Source organism: Oncorhynchus keta, chromosome 15 (assembly GCF_023373465.1).
Source record: "Oncorhynchus keta strain PuntledgeMale-10-30-2019 chromosome 15, Oket_V2, whole genome shotgun sequence".
NCBI lineage: Eukaryota > Metazoa > Chordata > Actinopteri > Salmoniformes > Salmonidae > Oncorhynchus > Oncorhynchus keta.
Window position 1 is genome coordinate 23,009,858 of NC_068435.1, and position 22,090 is coordinate 23,031,947.

The window sequence follows — 22,090 nt, forward strand, 5'->3', positions numbered from 1 at the left end:
TTCAATTTATTAGGAAAAATACAGCAGGGGAACTATTGTGTCCAATGAAACAAACAGTGGTTGTGTCACTGATTTCAAAATATACTATTTTATTCAATTTGTTCCTAAATAATCTATATTTTGTTTTTCTATTTGGGGAGTTTACATATTTAGCGCACTAATACGCACAGATGATGGAACAAAAACATGATCAGCTTTTTATCTGCAACATCGATGTGCATACTTAAAGTTGAATTTGGAAGTTTACATTCACCTTAGCCAAACACATTTAAACTCAGTTTTTCACAATTCCTGACATTTAATCCTAGTAAAAATTCCCTGTTTTAGGTCAGTTATGATCACCACTTTATTTTAAGATTGTGAAATGTCAGAATAATAGTAGAGAGAATTATTTAATTAAGCTTTTTTTTTATCACATTCCAAGTTGGTCAGAAGTGTACATACACTCAATTAGTATTGGATAGCATTGCCTTTAAATTGTTTAACTTGGGTCAAACATTTCGGGTAGCCTTCCACAAGCTTCCCACAATAAGTTGGATTAATTTTGGCCCATTGCTACTGACAGAGCTTGTGTAACTGAGTCAGGTTTGTAGGCGTCCTTGCTCGCAGACGCCTTTTCAGTTCTGCCCACATACGATTGAGGTCAGGGCTTTGTGATGGCCACTCCAATACCTTGACTTTGTTGTCCTTAAGCCATTTTCCACAACTTTGGAAGTATGCTTTGGGTCATTGTCCATTTGAAAGACCGATTTGCAACCAAGCTTTAACTTCCTGACTGATGTCTTGAGATGTTGCTTCAATATATCCACATAATTTTCCTCCCTCATGATGCCATCTATTTTGTGAAGTGCACCAGCCCCTCCTGCAGCAAAGCATCCCCACAACATGATGCTGCCACCCCCGTGCTTTATGGTTGGAATGGTGTTCTTCGGCTTGCAAGCCTCCCCCTTTTTCCTCCAAACATAACGATGGTCATTATGGCCAAACAGTTCTATTTTTGTTTCATCAGTCCAGAGGACATTTCTCCAAAAAATACGATATTTGTCCCCATTTGCAGTTGCAAACCGTAGTCTGGCTTTTTTTTGGAGCAGTGGCTTCTTACTTGCTGAGCGGCCTTTCAGGTTATGTTGATATAGGATATAGATACTTTTGTACCTGCTTGTTCTGGGATTGATTTGCACTTTTCGCATCAAAGACAACTGCGTGGTCCCATGGTGTTGTACTTGCGTACTATTGTTTGTACAGATGAACGTGGTACGTTCAGGCATTTGGAAATTGCTCCCAAGGATGAACCAGACTTGTGGAGGTCTACAAAAAAAATTTGGAGGTCTTGGCTGATTTCTTTTGATTTTCCCATGATGTCAAGCAAAGAGGCACTGAATTTGAAAGTAGGCCTTGAAATATATCTGCAGGTACACCTGCAATTGACTAAAATGATGTCAATTAGCCTATCAGAAGCTTCTAAAGCCATGACATCATTTTCTGGAATTTTTCCAAGCTGTTTAAAGGCACAGTCGACTTAGTGTATGTAAACTTCTGACCCACTGGAATTGTGATACAGTGAATTATAAGTGAAATAATCTGTCTGTAAACAATTGTTGGAATAATGACTTGTGTCTTGCACAAAGTAGATGTCCTAACCGACTTGCCCAAACTATAGTTTGTTAACAAGAAATTTGTGGAGTGGTTGAAAAACGAGTTTTAATGACTCCAACCTAAGTGAATTATAACTTCCGACTTCAACTGTATGTCCAACCAAAACATAAACATTTTTAGATAAAGAAAATGTGTGAGGTCTTAAAACATCCTCTCATCATGTAATAATGTGTAATCCTCTCTCTCTCTCCCTCTCTCCCCCCTCTGTCCCCTTCCCTACAGAGAAGCCAGATAAACCAGATCCCTACCAAGTACAGCACGGCCGAGTCCACCAAGTACATGATCTTGACAGTGGTGTCTATCCTGTGTATTGTGGCTGTGCTGCTGGCCTCCGCTGTGGTCTACTGCCTCCGACACCGCTCTCACCACAAGCTCAAGGAGAAGCTCACCAACCTGGGAACAGACACAGGCAGCGATGCTACCTCCACCTATCAGGTAAGAGGATATATGTCAGACGTAAGTTAGTCTTCATTTCAATATCTGCGTCCCAAATGGTACCCTATCCCTATGGGCCCTGGTCAAAAGTAGTGCACTATTTTAGTGAATAGGGGACCAGTTGTGACGGACACAAAAAAATACAGATGACGTGATCTGTTTGGTCTTTTTTTCTCATTCTGAGCATTGATTTAAGAATGCCCTTCTCTTTAGTATTTACATTTACTGTAGGTGCTTTTCTCACGTCTTATTTCAATAAATAATACTAGTGTAGGTTATTCAATTTTGTTTCAATCTGCATTTACATTTTAGTCATATAGCAGACACTCTTTTCCAGTGACTTACAGTTAGTGCATTCATCTTATGATAGCTAGGTGGGAAACAACATATCTCAGTCATATTAAGTACATTTTTTCACAGTAAAGTAGCTATCAGCGAAGTCAGTGCCAGTAGAAAAAAGCCAAGTGCTAGAGTTAGTTCACGAAAGGCAAGGGTGGTAGTTCTTTTTGGGGTTTTCTTTCAGTGAGGGGGGGTGGGGGTGTGCCCCATCCCCCCTCATTGAAGAGGTGGGGTTTCTACTTTGAAATGTATATGTTTTACTGTGACATTATAGGATGTATTTCATATTAACCAACAAGGTGGCTGGATAGTTTTATTAGTCTTAAATCATTTTCATGATCCACTTACTGCTGGGCTCCTGCACATTTCCACTTAATTGATGTTTACTGTGCCTTTACACAATTCCAGTAGGAGTCAGTGGCTTTTCCTAATGCATTTACCACCTTGGCCATGCAACTAAAACGCACATATTTTATGTGTGTGTGTGTGTGTGTGTGGCCCAGTAGCAGAGAACTCTTTAGACCTACATGCAATTAAAGCAGAGGGGTAGCAGCGGGCAGCCTGACACACACACACAGCCTTGCTGCATGCTAATGACCCAGGCCCTGGGTGCGTCTGTCTGAGGCCATGCTCACACACACTCATACACATCTATATACCCCCACACACAACGCTCCCGTTGCGTTAGTGTCCAACCAGATTTCTGTTTATCACAGAATCCTCTGAGCCTTAGCTAGGTCTCCAAGTTGTCAGGCATATTTTCCTGTGTTATGAAAGTATGATGTTGACACAGAGAGAAAAGCTTGATTGACAGGTTGCCTGTCGTACCTGAGTGCTTGCTGTTGGCTTTCATCTTGGGGGATATTGTGGATGATACCTCTCTGTCAGTCTCCTTCTCCCTTGATAGCCAAGCGAGACATGGGAACTGCCTGTCATACTGTTGAAGAGTCTACTGAGGCTTATGTTATCCCCCTCTCTCTGCCCAGCCTCTCCCTCTTTCTATTCTCTTCTCTCTCTCTCTCTCTCTCTCTCTCTCTCTCTCTCTCTCTTTTTTCTGTCTCTCCACCACATTGTGCCAGAGGGTTTGTTGTTTCCCAAATGGCACCCTATTCCCTATATAATGCACACATTTGGGCCATAGCCCATTGGAATAGCGTTCCATTTGAGACGCAGCTATCGACTGGTGTTGGAGGCTCGCCCCCACTGGCCACTCTTCACAGACGCTCCCACTGCCCAGGGTGATGTATGGGTGCCTCACAAATGGTACCATAATCCCTATTTTGTGCACTGCTTTTGACCAGAGCTCTATGGGAATAGGGTGCCATTTGGGAGTCACATGACTTATAGGCCTCTTGTGTCTTTGTCCATTTTTTTAATGTTATTATTTTATGTCAGGCCAGACTTTGTTTTGTGAGATAGCTAGTGCTTTCTGTATCGTCTGAACCAAACCAATTGGAATACATTTCCATCATGAAATGTACACTTAAACAAAGAAAATGTGTTCAATTCCAGATTTGTGTGTGAGAAATATAACATAACACAACCATCGCTTGTTTTCAAACATAATTTGGAAGCATGAATAATGAAACATCTTCTGTCTCTGGCTCACACTGGAGAACAGATGTATCTTTTGACGCAGGGTTTTTGTTTTCAACATTCCTCCACATCCTACAATACAACATGGTGATCAACCATATACAGTATAACAGACTGACACCAGGGTTGCGTCTTAAATGGTACCCTATTCCCTACATATTCCCCCTTGGGCCCTGGTCAAAAGCAGTGCACTAGAAAAGGAATATGGTTCCATTTGGAATGCAGAGGCATAAATTCCTGATTAAGTGTATAGATGAAAATCAACATCCCATAAATTAGGATAAATCTGAACTGCATCTCAAATGGCACTCTATTCCATATATAGTGCACTACTTTTGACCAGGTTTTGATCAAAAGTAATGCACTATATAGGGATAATGGTACTATTTGGGACGCTGTTAATTTCTCCATTGCCTGGGCAGTGCCATACTGAAGCTGTAAATAATGTGTTATTCAATGTGAACCTGACCTTGGTGGAACGTTTTTCATTTTTTTCTCCTCGCCTGGTTCATTTGGGCTTTTTGCAGGCAGCTAATTGAATATCTCAGGAGAGGCCATTTTCATATATTTATTAGGACTTTTAACTGGTACAAAGTTTAGCATGTAGAGTTGTTCTAATGTGAATGTTAGAGCCGCAGTAACGCTGTGGCTGTCTGGCTGTAATGGGGTTGTAGCAGGGGGATGGGGGAGAGGCAGACCCTCCCTGGTGGCTGCAGGGACAGATAAGCGAGCTGGCTGGCAGACAGACAGACAGACAGGCAGGAAGATAGATGGTCAAGCAAGCAGATAGACGGACACGCAGACAGACAGACAGACAGACAGACAGACAGACAGACAGACAGACAGACAGACAGACAGGCAGGCAGGCAGGCAGGCAGACAGGCAGGCAGGCAGGCAGGCAGGCAGACAGACGGAGAGATTTTTGTTGAATTGAGTGGTTATAAGCTACTAGACTTCTAGCATGTTAATAGAAATATGACTAGCTGGATTCCTGTATTTTTCTATAACGTTGCAGATATGGTGTGTGCTTGCATGGTTATGGTTTAGACGACAAGCCAATAGATCCAAGGTCAGAGGGAGAATGAGGAGTAGTGAGATAATGAAGGGATGGTGAAATGACTTGTGTTGTCACTCACAGTAAGTGTTAATCATGATTATCTCTCTCCTAAGGACTGGAGCATGTGTAACTCCACGTCCTCTGACATTAGCTAGGCTACATCACTGCTACCCCAACAGATATCCTCACTCAGCTGTGACTGAGAAAAAGTATCATTTGAACTCATTATTAGAGAAAATGTCATTCCATCTTCTGTCTCTGGCTCACACTGGAGAACAGATGTATCTTTTGACGAAGGGTTTTTGTTTTCAACATTCCTCCACATCCTACAATACAACATGGTGATCAACCATATACAGTATAACAGACTGACACCAGGGTTGTGTCTTAAATGGTACCCTATTCCCTACATATTCCCACTTGGGCCCTGGTCAAAAGCAGTGCCCTAGAAAAGGAATATGGTGCCATTTGGAATGCAGGCCAGATCATGAAGCAGAGAAAAATAATCATTTGAACACATTGTCTTGGAGAAAATGTTGTAACTATTTCAGTATTCCTTAAATATTCCTCTAATAATATTTCAGTATTACTGAAATAACAGGTTGAACACATGCTTGAGCACAAAATACTAAAATGACTCTACAGAAGGGCCTTTTATATAGGCCTTTTGTCTTTTCATTAGATGTGCCAAGCCACCAACATCATGTAAGCTGAGAGTATGCAAACTGGAAATGTTAACGCAATAGCAAAAGTTATATGACATTAGTCAAACCCTCATTGATTGTGAATGTGCACTCCCAAAGGTAGTGTATAATAGTGACGTAAATGTAGCGACGGCAGCCGTTTCCTTGGAGGTGGTCATTAACATGGTCATTAACACCAAAACCGTTTGGAAGCAAGAAGCAGCCTATGACGCCTTAGGAACATCTAAACTCAGCAAAAAAATAAATGTCCTCTCACCGTCAACTGCGTTTATTTTCAGAAGACTTAACATGTGTATATATTTGTATGAACATAAGACTCAACAACTGAGACATAAACTGAACAAGTTCCACAGACATGTGACTAAAAGAAATGGAATAATGTGTCCCTGAACGAATCGGGGGTCAAAATCAAAAGTAACAGTCAGTATCTGGTGTGGCCACCAGCTGCATTAAGTGCTGCAATGCATCTCCTCCTCATGGACAGCACCAGATTTGCTAGTTCTTGCTGTGAGATGTTACCCCACTCTTCCACCAAGGCACCTGCAAGTTCCCGGACATTTCTGGGGGGAATGGCCCTAGCCCTCACCCTCCGATCCAACAGGTCCCAGACGTGCTCAATGGGATTGAGATCCGGGCTCTTCACTGGCCATGGCAGAACATTGACATTCCTGTCTTGCAGGAAATCACACACAGAACGAGCAGTATGGCTGGTGACATTGTCATGCTGGAGGGTCATGTCAGGGTTAGCCTACAGGAAGGGTACCGCATGAGGGGGGAGGATTTCTTCCCTGTAACACTGCGTTGAGATTGCCTGCAATGACAACAAGCTCAGTCCGATGATGCTGTGACACACCGCCCCAGACCACGACGGACCCTCCACCTCCAATTCGATCCCGCTCCAGAGTACAAGCCTCGGTGTAACGCTCATTCCTTCGACGATAAACGCAAATCCGACCATCACCCGCGACTCGTCAGAGAAGAGCACTTTTTGCCAGTCCTGTCTGGCCCAGCGACGTTGTTGCCGGTGATGTCTGGTGAGGACCTGCCTTAGAAGAGGCATACAAGCCCTCAATCCAGTCTCTCTCAGCCTATTGCGGACAGTCTGAGCACTGATGATGGGATTGTGCGTTTCTGGTGTAACTCAGGCAGTTGTTGTTGCCATCCTGTACCTGTCCCGCAGGTGTGATGTTCAGATCCTGTGCAGGTGTTGTTACACGTGGTCTGCCACTGTGAGGACGATCAGCTGTCTGTCCTGTCTCCCTGTGTCTTAGGCGTCTCACAGGGACATTGCAATTTATTGCCCTGGCCACATCTGCAGTCCCCATGCCTCCTTGCAGCATGCCTGACGCAGATGAGCAGGGACCCTGGGCATCTTTCTTTTGGTGTTTTTCAGAGTCAGTAGAAAGGCCTTTTTAGTGTCCTAAGTTTTCATAACTGTGACAAGCATGGGAAACAGTGTTTAAACCCTTTACAATGAAGATATGTGAAGTTATTTGGATTTTTACGAATGATCTTTGAAAGACAGGGTCCTGAAAAGGGACTTTTCTTTTTTTGCTGAGTTTATATTTTAAACAGCCTATTAATAATCAATGTAATGTATACCATAAAAATACATTGTTTCTGTATAGGTAGGTCTTAAGAAACATTAGGATATGAAAAACATGTATTTCACGGAATAAGTGAGTTTACTTTGTTACTGTTACTACTTTGTTACTTGGGGCGGCAGGTGGTTAGAGCGTTGGACGAGTAACCGAAAGGTTGCATGATCAAATCTCCGAGCTGTCATTCTGCCTCTGAACAAGGCAGGTAACCCACTGTTCCTAGGCCGTCATTGAAAATAATAATTTGTTCTTAACTGACTTGCCTAGTTAAATAAAGGTAAAATAAAAAAATACAACTGTGCTTATGGTCTACCCGTGTCCCTCCTTCTGCTCCTAGGAGCTGTGTCGTCAGAGGATGTCGGTCAAGCCGCCGGCGGAGCGCCCAGAGCCGATGCACAGTGTGTCGTCACGGCTCAACAGTGTGTCGTCCCAATTCAGCGACGGGGGGCCCATGGTCAGCCCCTCGGCACGAAGCTCCACCTCCTCCTGGTCTGAGGAACCCGTCCACTCCAACATGGACATCTCCACTGGACACATGATCCTGGTAAACATCCTTATTTTTGTCTGACTGTTTGTCTGTCTGTCTGTCTGTCTGTCTGTCTGTCTGTCGTTGTGTCTCATCTCTCTCATTTAAGTCATTTAGCAGACGCTCTTATCCAGAGCGACTTACAAATTGGTGCATACACCTTATGACAACCAGTGGAACAGCCACTTGCATCTAAATCTTGTTGGTGGGGGGAGGGGGTGAGAAGGATTACTTACCCTTACTTACCCTATCCTAGGTATTCCTTGAAGAGGTGGGGTTTCAGGTGTCTCCGGAAGGTGGTGATTGACTCCGCTGTCCTGGCGTCGTGAGGGAGTTTGTTCCACCATTGGGGGGCCAGAGCAGCGAACAGTTTTGACTGGGCTGAGCGGGAACTGTACTTCCTCAGTGGTAGGGAGGCGAGCAGGCCAGAGGTGGATGAACGCAGTGCCCTTGTTTGGGTGTAGGGCCTGATCAGAGCCTGGAGGTACTGAGGTGCCGTTCCCCTCACAGCTCCGTAGGCAAGCACCATGGTCTTGTAGCGGATGCGAGCTTCAACTGGAAGCCAGTGGAGAGAGCGGAGGAGCGGGGTGACGTGAGAGAACTTGGGAAGGTTGAACACCAGACGGGCTGCGGCGTTCTGGATGAGTTGTAGGGTTTAATGGCACAGGCAGGGAGCCCAGCCAACAGCGAGTTGCAGTAATCAAGACGGGAGATGACAAGTGCCTGGATTAGGACCTGCGCCGCTTCCTGTGTGAGGCAGGGTCGTACTCTGCGGATGTTGTAGAGCATGAACCTACAGGAACGGGACACCGCCTTGATGTTAGTTGAGAACGTCAGGGTGTTGTCCAGGATCACGCCAAGGTTCTTAGCGCTCTGGGAGGAGGACACAATGGAGTTGTCAACCGTGATGGCGAGATCATGGAACGGGCAGTCCTTCCCCGGGAGGAAGAGGAGCTCCGTCTTGCTGAGGTTCAGCTTGAGGTGGTGATCCGTCATCCACACTGATATGTCTGCCAGACATGCAGAGATGCGATTCGCCACCTGGTCATCAGAAGGGGAAAGGAGAAGATTAATTGTGTGTCGTCTGCATAGCAATGATAGGAGAGACCATGTGAGGTTATGACAGAGCCAAGTGACTTGGTGTATAGCGAGAATAAGAGAGGGCCTAGAACAGAGCCCTGGGGGACACCAGTAGTGAGAGCGCGTGGTGAGGAGACAGATTCTCGCCACGCCACCTGGTAGGAGCGACCTGTCAGGTAGGACGCAATCCAAGCGTGGGCCGCGCCGGAGATGCCCAACTCGGAGAGGGTGGAGAGGAGGATCTGATGGTTCACAGTATCGAAGGCAGCCGATAGGTCTAGAAGGATGAGAGCAGAGGAGAGAGAGTTAGCTTTAGCAGTGCGGAGCGCCTCCGTGATACAGAGAAGCGTATTGCCTGCCTTGTGAGTAGGGGGGGAAGGTGAGAGGGTGAGGTCAAAAGAGGAGAGGAGTGGAAAGAAGGAGGCAGAGAGGAATGAGTCAAAGGTAGACGTGGGGAGGTTAAAGTCGCCCAGAACTGTGAGAGGTGAGCCGTCCTCAGGAAAGGAGCTTATCAAGGCATCAAGCTCATTGATGAACTCTCCGAGGGAACCTGGAGGGCGATAAATGATAAGGATGTTAAGCTTGAAAGGGCTGGTAACTGTGACAGCATGGAATTCAAAGGAGGCAATAGACAGATGGGTAAGGGAGAAAGAGAGAAAGACCACTTGGGAGAGATGAGGATCCCGGTGCCACCACCCCGCTGACCAGAAGCTCTCGGGGTGTGCGAGAACACGTGGGCGGACGAGGAGAGAGCAGTAGGAGTAGCAGTGTTATCTGTGGTGATCCATGTTTCCGTCAGTGCCAAGAAGTCAAGGGACTGGAGGGAGGCATAGGCTGAGATGAACTCTGCCTTGTTGGCCGCAGATCGGCAGTTCCAGAGGCTACCGGAGACCTGGAACTCCACGTGGGTCGTACGCGCTGGGACCACCAGATTAGGGTGGTCGCGGCCACGCGGTGTGGAGCGTTTGTATGGTCTGTGCAGAGAGGAGAGAACAGGGATAGACAGACACATAGTTGACAGGCTACAGAAAAGGCTACGCTAATGCAAGGAAATTGGAATGACAAGTGGACTACACGTCTCGAATGTTCAGAAAGTTAAGCTTACGTAGCAAGAATCTTATTGACTAAAATTATTAAAATGATACAGTACTGCTAAAGTAGGCTAGCTGGCAGTAGCTGCGTTGTTGGCACTACACTAATCAAGTCGTTCCGTTGAGTGTAATAATTTCTACAGTGATGCTATTCGGGGGCTAGCTGGCTAGCTAGCAGTGTTGTTTACGTTACGTTGAGTTAAAAGAAGGACAATAGCTGGCTAGCTAACCTAGGAAATCGGTTGTCGTTGTGTCTCATCTCTCTCTATCCCGTCTGTCTGTCTGTCTGTCTGTCTGTCTGTCTGTCTGTCTGTCTGTCTGTCTGTCTGTCGTTGTGTCTCACCTCTCTCTATCCCGTCTGTCTGTCTGTCTGTCTGTCTGTCTGTCTGTCTGTCTGTCTGTCTGTCGTTGTGTCTCATCTCTCTCTATCCCGTCTGTCTTTCTTTTTATTTCTCTCTCTTGCACATAGTCTCTTTTTTTCCTCTCCTCCTACTCTGTCTCTCTCTCTCTCTCTCTCTCCGGCACCATCTCTCTCTTTGTTTCTATTCATCTCATTATAGCCATATTTCCATGAGCAGGCTTGTTCCACATGTCTTATTTTCACACAGATTAAAATATCCATTGATTCTGAAAAACTCAGTCTACCATAATTGCAATACATAGCTATTCTTCACATAACTCTGTCCTCCTGCTCTGCGTCTACATGCATCATATGCTTCTCATAGTGATAGAAGGGTCCTGGGATGTGTTCAATTGGCATGAAGCTCTTAATTGCCCCTGAGATTTACGTTGGGAGTATATGAGACACACAGACACGCACATGAACGCACGCACACGAACGCACACACACGCACACAACGGTTGACCCTCTGTCTGGCTGTGCTATTCTGACTGACTGACAGTGAGTGGAGCAGCAGGGTAACATGAGAGAAAGCTCTGTGAGCTTCAGTACCTTGGACAACTCCCTGGCAGAAGATAGTAACATGTGCTGCTACTCAACTGAGCCCATTATCAATGGATCGGCCAAAATGTTTGTCCCGTCCTCCCACGTACGCCAGTTTAAATATGAGAATGAACTGGGCCACGAGGCCGTCATTGGAGAGGTTCTGTTCAGTGTTCATGATACTGGGCCTTTGGTGGGTTGGTGCATATTGGAGCCAGCCAGGGCAGGGAAGCAAAGGCAAATTAATCAGGAGGTGTGAGCCACGCTCCCTGCCTTCCCACTGCGCCCCCCATCCTGAATGCACTGCTTCATTACATACTGCAAGAGACGGGGGCAGATCCAGGGGCACGCATCTCTCTTCTCCTGCAATTAATCCCCCCTCTCCTATCTCTCTCCTCCTCCCCCTCTCCTCTTTCTCTCCTCCTCCCCCTCTCCTCTTTCTCTCCTCCTCCCCCCTCTCCTCTCTCTCTCCTCCTCCCCCTCTCCTCTTTCTCTCCTCCTCCCCCTCTCCTCTCTCTCTCCTCCTCCCCCTCTCCTCTCTCTCTCCTCCTTCCCCCTCTCCTCTCTCTCTCCTCCTCCCCCTCTCCTCTTTCTCTCCTCCTCCCCCCTCCCCCTCTCCTCTTTCTCTCCTCCTCCCCCTCTCCTCTCTCTCTCCTCCTCCCCCTCTCCTCTCTCCTCCTCCCCCTCTCCTCTCTCTCTCCTCCTCCCCCTCTCCTCTTTCTCTCCTCCTCCCCCTCTCCTCTTTCTCTCCTCCTCCCCCTCTCCTCTCTCTCTCCTCCTCCCCCTCTCCTCTTTCTCTCCTCCTCCCCCTCTCCTCTCTCTCTCCTCCTCCCCCTCTCCTCTTTCTCTCCTCCTCCCCCTCTCCTCTCCTCTCTCCTCCTCCCCTCTCCTCTTTCTCTCCTCCTCCCCCTCTCCTCTTTCTCTCTCCTCCTCCCCCTCTCCTCTCTCTCTCCTCCTCCCCTCTCCTCTTTCTCTCCTCCTCCCCTCTCCTCTTTCTCTCCTCCTCCCCCTCTCCTCTTTCTCTCCTCCTCCCCCTCCTCTCTCCCTCCTCCCCCTCTCCTCTTTCTCTCCTCCCTCCCCCTCTCCTCCTCCCCCTCTCCTCTTTCTCCTCCTCCCCCTCTCCTCCTCCCCCTCTCCTCTTTCTCTCCTCCTCCCCCTCTCCTCTTTCTCTCCTCCTCCCCCTCTCCTCTTTCTCTCCTCCTCCCCCTCTCCTCTTTCTCTCCTCCTCCCCTCTCCTCTTTCTCTCCTCCTCCCCCTCTCTTTCTCTCCTCCTCCCCCTCTCTCCTCTCTCCTCCTCCCCCGCTCCTCTTTCTCTCCTTCTCCCCCTCGCCTCTCTCCTCCCCCCCCTCTCCTCTTTCCTCCTCCCCCTCTCCTCTTTCTCTCCTCCTCCCCCTCCCTCTTTCTCTCCTCCTCCCCTCTCCTCTCTCTCTCTCCTCCTCCCCCCCTCCTCCTCTCTCTCTCCTCCTCCCCTTCTATCTCTCTCCTCCTCCCCCTCTCCTCTCTCCTCCTCCCCCTCTCCTCTCTCCTCCTCCCCCTCTCCTCTCTCTCTCCTCCCCTTCTCCTATCTCTCTTCTCCTCTTTCTCTCCTCCTCCCCTCTCCTCTTTCTCTCTCCTCCCCCCTCTCCTCTTTCTCTCCTCCTCCCCCTCTCCTCTTTCTCTCCTCCTCCCCCTCTCCTCTTTCTCTCCTCCTCCCCCTCCTCTCTCTCTCCTCCTCCCCCTCTCCTCTCTCTCTCTCTCCTCCTCCCCTTCTCCTATCTCTCTCCTCCTCCCCCTCTCCTCTCTCCTCCTCCCCCTCTCCTCTCTCTCTCCTCCTCCCCCTCTCCTCTCTCTCTCCTCCACCCCTTCTCCTATCTCTCTCCTCCCCCCCCTCTCCTCTCTCCTCCTCCCCCTCTCCTCTCTCTCTCCTCCTCCCCCTCTCCTCTCTCTCTCCTCCTCCCCCTCTCCTCTGTCTCTCCTCCTCCCCTTCTCCTATCTCTCTCCTCCTCCCCCTCTCCTCTCTCCTCCTCCCCCTCTCCTCTCTCTCTCCTCCTCCCCCTCTCCTATCTCTCTCCTCCTCCCCCTCTCCTCTATCTTCTCTCACCTTTCTCTCCTCTCCCACTCTTCTCTCAAATAAAAAAGAATGCCATCTTCTTGATAGAGAAGGGTTGATGTTTCCCTTTGTTTTTCCTGAAGCTTTCAGGTCAAGGGATACTTTTCTTTGTTCAGTACTGTGTGTGATAAGCTTTTACTTGATACGTTGTTAGTAGTTTGTATTTTAGTTTATGTTTTTTGTGGTCTGTATTTTAGTTGATACGCTGTTAGTGGTCTGTATTTCAGTTGAAATGTTTTTAGTAGTCTGTATTTCAGTTGATACGTTGTTAGTGGTCTGTATTTCAGTTGAAATGTTTTTAGTAGTCTGTATTTCAGTTGATACGTTGTTAGTGGTCTGTATTTCAGTTGAAATGTTTTTAGTAGTCTGTATTTTAGTTGATACGTTGTTAGTGGTCTGCATTTCAGTTTAAATGTTTTTAGTAGTCTGTATTTCAGTTGATACGTTGTTAGTGGTCTGTATTTCAGTTGAAATGTTTTTAGTAGTCTGTATTTCAGTTGATACGTTGTTAGTGGTCTGTATTTCAGTTGAAATGTTTTTAGTAGTCTGTATTTCAGTTGATACGTTGTTAGTGGTCTGTATTTCAGTTGAAATGTTTTAGTAGTCTGTATTTTAGTTGATACGTTGTTAGTGGTCTGTATTTCAGTTGAAATGTTTTTAGTAGTCTGTATTTTAGTTGATACGTTGTTAGTGGTCTGTATTTCAGTTGAAATGTTTTTAGTAGTCTGTATTTTAGTTGATACGTTGTTAGTGGTCTGTATTCATTCCAAACACCATAGCAATTCTTATGGACATCAACACTGAAGTCCATAATGCCCTCAGATGCCCTTTCTTAAAAGTGATTGTTCATCTAGACACAGTAAATGTTCTGAGTAGTTTCCTCAGACATATCATATGACCAGAGTCAGACCAGCACTATTCTGAAATGATATTGAGTTTTCACAAGCAGTACTGAAAGACAGTACCAACAGTACGAGCTGCATACTTACAGTACATTGTAGAGTGATTAAAACTGTGGGTGTCAGAAAAAAGCATAATTGCTTACTAAGTTTTTTACACTCAAAATGAATTGCCTTCTGTAAAGCTGCAAATCCCACAACATCATGATCCCCGACTGATTTTAATTTGAGAAATGGCTTGCACCATCTTATCTATGTTAATGTATTACTTTTTCCCCTGTGACTCGTTCAGAATATGACTCCATTCAGAGACTTGGCTGTGCCTTAAACGGATTAACTTGCCCCATATATAAAGCACATTATCTTGTCTTTTGTTGTTGGCCCAGTAAGTGTTATAGATTATACTGCTTGGAGTCTATATAGATTAGGGGTTTGCGAAGCCGCCAAGTCGGAAGTTATTTTGAGTGTGAGGGTGTGTGCTGAGGTGTAATTTGGAGTGTTGATTTACACCACAATGTTGCAGGCACAATGTGTATATGAAGTAATATGTTGTTTAATCACTTTAAAACAGCACATTGTCAGAGGAAAACTCTATTGGGAGCATTTATGTTGAAAAGCACAATATGTGTTCAGGAGCAGGTCTTAATCTTCCATGATACCCCCTATTCCATGGCTGTGTTCCAAATGGCACCCTGTTCCCTTTATAATGCACGCTCTTTGATGGGCTCTCGTCAAAAGTAGTATCATCTGGGACATATCCCATATAAACTTCATCCAGGATTTTTTTAAACTTGCCTTATTAGAACCACGTGATACTGTAGCTACCTCACTGTACTGTGTAAGTTGCAGTTGTACGCTAGTTCCTTTTCCTGGCATCTCCATGTCTACGTCCAAAATGGCCCCCTATTCCCTATTTAGTGCACTCCATTTGATGGGCTCTGGTCAAAAGTAGTGCATTACAGTATAAAGGGAATAGGGTGCCATTTGTGAACCACTCCATCAGTGTAAAACCAAACCGCTTATACAGTATGTGCATATGTCCTTCTCCTACCCAGGTGCTCTATTCTAGTTCATTACGAGGCTCTAGCCCTGCCTCAACGTCATCGACAGCTCTGAGCAGCCCTGAGCCGAGCGCTAGTTCCTCATCGAGCGTTATTTCATTCTGATTTTATTGAGCACCTTTGGCAGCTGTAAACCCAGCAGTAAGGGGATTAGCCAGTGTTTGCCTGACACATGGTGATCTCAGCACCTCCTGATTGGATTGCAATAATCCCTTTACACAGTACAAAACCCCATTACTCTGGCATTAGCACAGAGGAGAGTGTGTCTCTCTGATGCCCTGGCAGGTAGGGCTGGTGGAGGAGGGGGGATGCAGGGGTAGAGGAGGGGGTATTTGGGAAGGATATAAGTACAGAATGAAGCTGCTATTCGATAAGGGGCTAAATCAAGGAAGGGCCATGAATTCGTGCCCTGCTAAAAAATGTAGCCCGTTTCCCAGACTGTGTTCAGTGTGTCAGCACATAATGTAATAAGTGTTGATATGATATGGAGACCGATGTGTACCGGGTTAGTGTGGGCAGGGATTAAAGTAGCATTGTTAAATGGAATGTGTGTGTGTGTGTGTGTGTGTGTGTGTGTGTGTGTGTGTGTGTGTGTGTGTGTGTGTGTGTGTGTGTGTGTGTGTGTGTGTGTGTGTGTGTGTGTGTGTGTGTGTGTGTGTGTGTGTGTGTGTGTGTGTGTGTGTCACACGCGCGCCTCTGTATGCTGTATTCCACTATGCTTTTTCAATATCATAGTGAGTAAGAGTCAGACAAGGATACATCCAAAATGGTACCCTATTCCCTAGTGCACTACAGTACTTTTGACCAGGGCCCATACGGCTCTGGTCAAAAGTAGTGCACTATACCCTGTTAAGAGAAAGTCTATTAAGCCCCTTTGAGTAATGAACATGAATCCAGATTATGTCCCTACTCATTTGTAACCTTATGTTATTAATAGAATTACATTAGGGTTGTGTCCAAAATGGCAGGCTATTACCTACTGTACACTGCTTTTGACCAGATCCCTATGGATCTGGGTAGTATGGTGGTAGTGTACTACATAGGAAATAGGCTGTCATTTCTGACGCAGACGTTGAGTCCATTTTAGGAGACTATTTTATTTAATTAATACAAATTCTAATAGTTCAAATAATTTAAGTTTGTGACAAAACAAGACATGTAGAAAATCATTGTACCATCTAAAACGTTGTGAAATACCTTTCAATAACCAAAAATATTGTATTTTGAGCTGATTGAAACTGGTGTACAAAATCGAAAGCAAAAGGCGCAAAAACTAAACTTAAGATTGGGAAGCGTAGAAATAGCCCACATAGAACAGATCTACCATTTCTTAGACTTGTTTTCAATGAGAATGACAGATCTGTAACTCAAATTTCTATGTGCATTTGGTTGGGTCGCCCAAAAAGTGACATAATGCAGCTTTAAAGAGACATTTCTGGTGATTGTTTCCTGCCTGTTTGTGTATGGACCCTGGATAATCATTGATGTCCAACAACCATCTCAGTCCAACTGTCCTCTATCAACAGAGAGGAACAATAGCTAGTCTACCCGTTTGGCCCCCGTGCTAAAACATGCTACAGTAGGTTTCACATTTAGCTTTGACAATCTCATTAGCGGCAGTTAATCAAAGTCAGTGCTCCTGACTTAATGATGAATACAGTATGAGAGGTAATGGGCTCGGTTGAATGGCTTATCATTGTGAGGGAACTATTCCTGTTCCTGACTACAGTTTCTTCATTTGAGCCAGTTTGCTCCACCAGGAAAATCATCATGCAGCAACAGCCAATTTTAATTATTATGTGGATTATAATTAAAGATGCACTATGCAGAAATCTCTCCGCCATTTCCTGTTTGCTAAAATTCGAATAGTTTGCCTAATTTCAGTTTGTGATTAAACAAGTAATATATTGTAGAGAATCGTTGTACCATCTAACGGTCAAATATATTTTCAAAACCCGAAAGTAAAAAATGCAAAAACAAAAATTATGAACGCAAAACATAGAACAGATCTTCCACTTCTTAGACTTCCTTTCAATGAGAATAAAATATCTATAACACACATTTCTCTGTGGATTTGGTAGGGTTGCCCCAAAAGTTACATATTGCAGCTTTTTTAGACATTTTTGTAGTGGTTGATACATTTTTTTTGTTCGGGCAAATCAAGTCAAATTTTAAAGTGGAAATTACTAACTTTTGAAGCCTTTTTTAAACCTAAAATACACTACAATATTGCATTTCCTGCTGTGAAAGAAATTTCTCAGCAACAAAAGAGTGATCTCTACATCTACTGTACATGGCTAGGACCACATAGAGACCATAGATAACAATAATAAAGACACACACACACACACACACCTCGGAACCAAATGCCACAAAACATTAGCATTATTATTCATATAATTATAAGAACATTTCTACTAGCTCATCTTTACTCCTGCTGAATGAAGAATATTCTATTTTGAGTTGTTTGTATGTCTTTCTTTGCATTGCTCCTTCTTGGTCAGATCATTATTGTCAAAGAGAACGTCTTCTCAATTGATTTACCTGGTTAATATATTCTCTTTCCTCGACCTCCTTAGTCTTACATTGAGGAGGAATACACACCAACTGACACGATGGGTACAACTGTAGTTATTGAATGCATATTGACTCCATGTCTTCTTTTTCCTCCCTAGTCTTACATGGAGGACCACCTGAAGAACAAGAATCGTCTGGAGAAGGAGTGGGAGGCTCTGTGTGCGTATCAGGCTGAGCCCAACGCCTCCACTACAGGCCTGGGGGCAGGGAACACAAAGAAGAACCGCTCCAATGCAGTGGTGGCCTGTAAGTAATTATTCTGTTTTTAAAGGAGTGGGGCAGTCCCACTCCTTCCGTATTGTTCCATGTTTATTGGATAGAGAGGAAAGGTAGAAGAGAGTGTACTAAAAGAGCAGTGAATGGGATTTGAACCCATGCCCACAGCAGTACATCAGGCAGCAGCTTAGACCACTAGATCACCCCAGGTCACAAGGCCTGCACCCATCTGAGACTATTTCAAATGATAAGATATATGGAGCAGGTTTGCTTTAGGTTTGAGAAATAGCTTAAAGGTTATGTTTGAGGGTGTATTCTTGAGTATTTGAGTATTCCAGTGCTTATAACACACTTCAGGCAGGCCTAGCACGGTGATGAGTCCTTGTTGAGTTGATGCAATGAATTCCTCCATTTATATTTCAGATGATCACTCAAGAATTACCTTGAAGGTTGAAAACAGCCACAGCAATTCAGATTACATCAATGCCAGCCCAATTGTAAGTACTGTTTCAGTATACTAAACTCTGCTTTATAGTGTGTGGATGCTGTACTTTAGAACGAACTAAAGCAAAGCAGTGCTTTACAATATACAATTTGATGTAACAGATTGCTTAGCTTTAGTAAGATGCCTGGTATTGCTTATGCACACTGTGTTTCATGCGTTGAATATTAATGATTGTTTTATTCGAAATAATGAGTGAATATTCACATGGGGAATGGGTGGGGAAGGGTACCGCGCATGATTCACCCTATTCATTCCCTCATTTTGAAAGCACAGTTGATCTGTGACTGTTATTGACCTTGAATTATGCTAATGTGCTGTTTTTCACAGCTATGCAGTTCAGTTTTGTTGTGCTTTGATGTTGCCTATATACACTATGTACCTGTGTACAATTCATTCCATGACATAGACTGACCAGGTGAATGCTATGATCCCTTATTGATGTTACTTGTTAAATCCACTTCAATCAGTGTAGATTTTTAAATGTTTCTTTAACCTTCATTTGAACAGGGAAGACATATTGAGAGGTTCAGTATGTCTCTTGTAAATACGCCTTGTATAATACAACATAAATATACACATTTACCCCAAATATACAGAACCAGTCACAAGTTTGGACACACCTACTCATTCAAGGCCGTTTCTTTATTTTTACTATTTTCCACGTTGTAGAAAAATAGTGAAGACATCAAAACTATGAAATAACACATATGGAATCATGTAGTAACCAGAAAAGTGTTAAACAAATCAAAATATATTTTAGATTCTTGAAAGTAGCCACCCTTTGCCTTGATGTTGTTCCTAGATGTTTCCACTTAACAATAACAGCACTTACAGTTGGACCGGGGCAGCTTTAGCAGGGCAGAAATTTGATGAACTGACTTGTTGGAAAGGTGGCATCCTATGACGGTGCCACGTTGGAAGTCACTGAGCACTTCAGTAAGGCCATTCTACTGCCAATGTTTGTCTATGAAGATTTCATGGCTGTGTGCTCGATTGTATTTACCTGTCAGCTATGGGTGTGGCTGAAATAGCCAAATCCACTAATTTGAAGGGGTGTCCACATCCTTTTGTATACAGTACCAGTCAAAAGTTTGGACACACCTACCCATTCTAGGGTTTTTCTTTATTTTTTTACAATTTTTACAATTTTTCACTGTAGAGTATTATATTATATTTATATTTGAGATTTTTCAAAGTAGCCACCCTTTGCCTTCATGACAGCTTTGCACACTCTTGGCATTATCTCAACCAGCTTCATGAGGTCGTCACCTGGAATTCATTTCAATTAACAGGTGTGCCTTGTTAAAAGTTCTTAATGTGTTTGAGCCAATCATTTGTCTTGTGACAAGGTAGGGTTGGTATACAGAAGATTTACCAAATAGGGCTAAGACCAAGTCCATTTTATGACAAGAACAGCTCAAATTAGCAAAGAGAAACGACAGTCCATCATTTCTTTAAGACATGAAGGTCAGTCAATGAGGAAAATTTCAAAAACGTTTAAAGTTTCTTTAAGTGTAATCGCAAAAACCCTCAAGCGCTATGATAAAACTGGCTCTCATGAGGACTGCCACAGGAAAGGAAGACCCAGAGTTACCTCTGCTGCAGAGGACAAGTTCATGAGAGTTACCAGCCTCAGAAATTGCAGCCCAAATAAATGCTTCACAAAGTTCACAAAGACACATCTCAACATGAACTGTTCAGACAAGACTGCATGAATCAGACCTTCATGGTCTGGGGCGGCAGGGTAGCCTAGTGGTTAGAGCGTTGGACTAGTAACCGAAAGGTTGCAAGTTCAAATCCCCGAGCTGACAAGGTACAAATCTGTTGTTCTGCCCCTGAACAGGCAGTTAACCTGTTCCTAGGCCGTCATTGATAAGAATTTTTTCTTAACTGACTTGCCTAGTAAAATAAAATAGAAAAATGGTAGAATTGCTGCAAAGAAACCACTGCTAAAGGACACCAATAAGAAGAAAATTCTTGATTGGGCCAACAAACACAAGCAATGGACATTAGACCAGTGGAAATCCAAATTTGAGATTTTTGGTTCCAACCGCTGTGTCTTTGTGAGACCCAGAGTAGGTGAATGGATGATCTCTGCATATGTAGTTCCCACCGTGAAGCAGGGAGGAGGTGTGATGGTGTGGGGTGCTTTGCTGGTGACGCTGTCTGTGATTTATTTAGAATTCAATGCACACTTAACCAGCATGGCTACCGCAGCATTCGGCAGCGATACGCCATCCCATCTGGTTTGCGCTTAGTGGGACTATAATTTATTTTTCAACAGGACAATGACCCAACACACCTCCAGGCTGTGTAAGGGCTATTTGACCAAGAAGAAGAGTGATGGAGTGCTGCATCAGATGACCTGGCCTCCACAATCACCCGAACTCAACCCAATTGACAATATAAAATATATACACTTGAAGTCAGAAGTTTACAAACACTTAGGCTGGAGACATTAAAACCCGTTTTTTAAACACTCCACACATTTCTTGTTAACAAACTATAGTTTTGGCAAGTCGGTTAGGACATCTACTTTGTGCAAGACACAAGTAATTTTTCCAACAATTGTTTACAGACAGATTATTGAATTTATAATTCACTGTATCACAATTCCAGTGGGTCAGAAGTTTACGTACACTATGTTGACTGTGCCTTTAAACAGCTTGGGAAAATTCCAGAAGATGGTGTCATGGCTTTAGAAGCTTCTGATAGGCTAATTGACATCATTTGAGTCAATTGGAGGTGTACCTGTGGATGTATTTCAAGGCCTACCTTCAGAATCAGTGCCTCTTTGCTTGACATCATGGGGAAATCAAAATAAATCAGCCAAGACCTCAGAAAACAAATTGTAGACCACCACACGTCTGGTTCATCCTTGGGAGCAATTTTCAAATGCCTGAAGGTACCACGTTCATCTGTACAAACAATAGTACGCAAGTATAAACACCATGGGACCACGCAGCCGCCATACCGATCAGGAAGGAGACGCGTTCTGCCTCCTAGAGATTAACGTATTTTGGTGTGCGAAAAGTGCAAATCAATCCCAGAACAACAGCAAAGGACCTTGTGAAGATGCTGGAGGAAACAGGTACAAAAGTATCTGTATCCAAAGTAAAATTAGTTCTATATCGACATAACCTGAAAGGCCGCTCAGCAAGGAAGATGCCACTGCTCCAAAACCGCCATAAAAAAAGCCAGACTATGGTTTGCAACTGCACATGGGGACAAAGATCGTACTTTTTGGAGAAACGTTCTATGGTCTGATGAAACAAAAATAGAACTGTTTAGCCATAATGACCACCGTTATGTTTGGAAGAAAAAGGGGTCGGCTTGCAAGCCGAAGAACACCATTCCAACCGTGAAGCACGGGGGTGGCAGCATAATGTTGTGCGGGTTCTTTGCTGCAGGAGGGACTGGCGCACTTCACAAAATAGATGGCATCATGAGAATAGAAAATTCTGTGGATATTCTGTGGATATATTGAAGAAACATACTAATTGAGTGTATGTAAACTTCTGACCCACTGGGAATGTGATGAAAGAAACAAAAGCTGAAATAAATCATTCTCTCTAATATTATTCTGACATTTCACGTTCTTAAATTAAGTGGTGATCCTAACTGACCTAAACCCATTTTTACTAGGATTAAATGTCAGGAATTGTGAAAATCTGAGTTTAAATTTGTTTGCATAAGGTGTATGTAAACTTCCAAC

The 22,090-nt window shown here is 44.4% G+C and overlaps 1 protein-coding gene across 3 annotated transcripts in view; it reads left to right on the forward strand.

Moving 5' to 3' along the window:
• The window catches only part of LOC118395205 (receptor-type tyrosine-protein phosphatase N2-like), a 181,781-nt gene that overhangs the window by 136,776 nt on the left and 22,915 nt on the right, over positions 1-22,090 (forward strand). For all 3 annotated transcript variants that reach the window (XR_008065197.1, XM_052463710.1, XM_052463709.1), the window contains exons 15-18: positions 1,879-2,091; positions 7,726-7,932; positions 17,753-17,900; positions 18,294-18,367. Coding sequence is in view for 2 of the 3 variants with exons in the window: in XM_052463710.1 (XP_052319670.1) it covers positions 1,879-2,091; positions 7,726-7,932; positions 17,753-17,900; positions 18,294-18,367 (642 nt within the window). In the remaining variant the exon portion in view is untranslated. The remainder of the gene's footprint in view (positions 1-1,878; positions 2,092-7,725; positions 7,933-17,752; positions 17,901-18,293; positions 18,368-22,090) is intronic.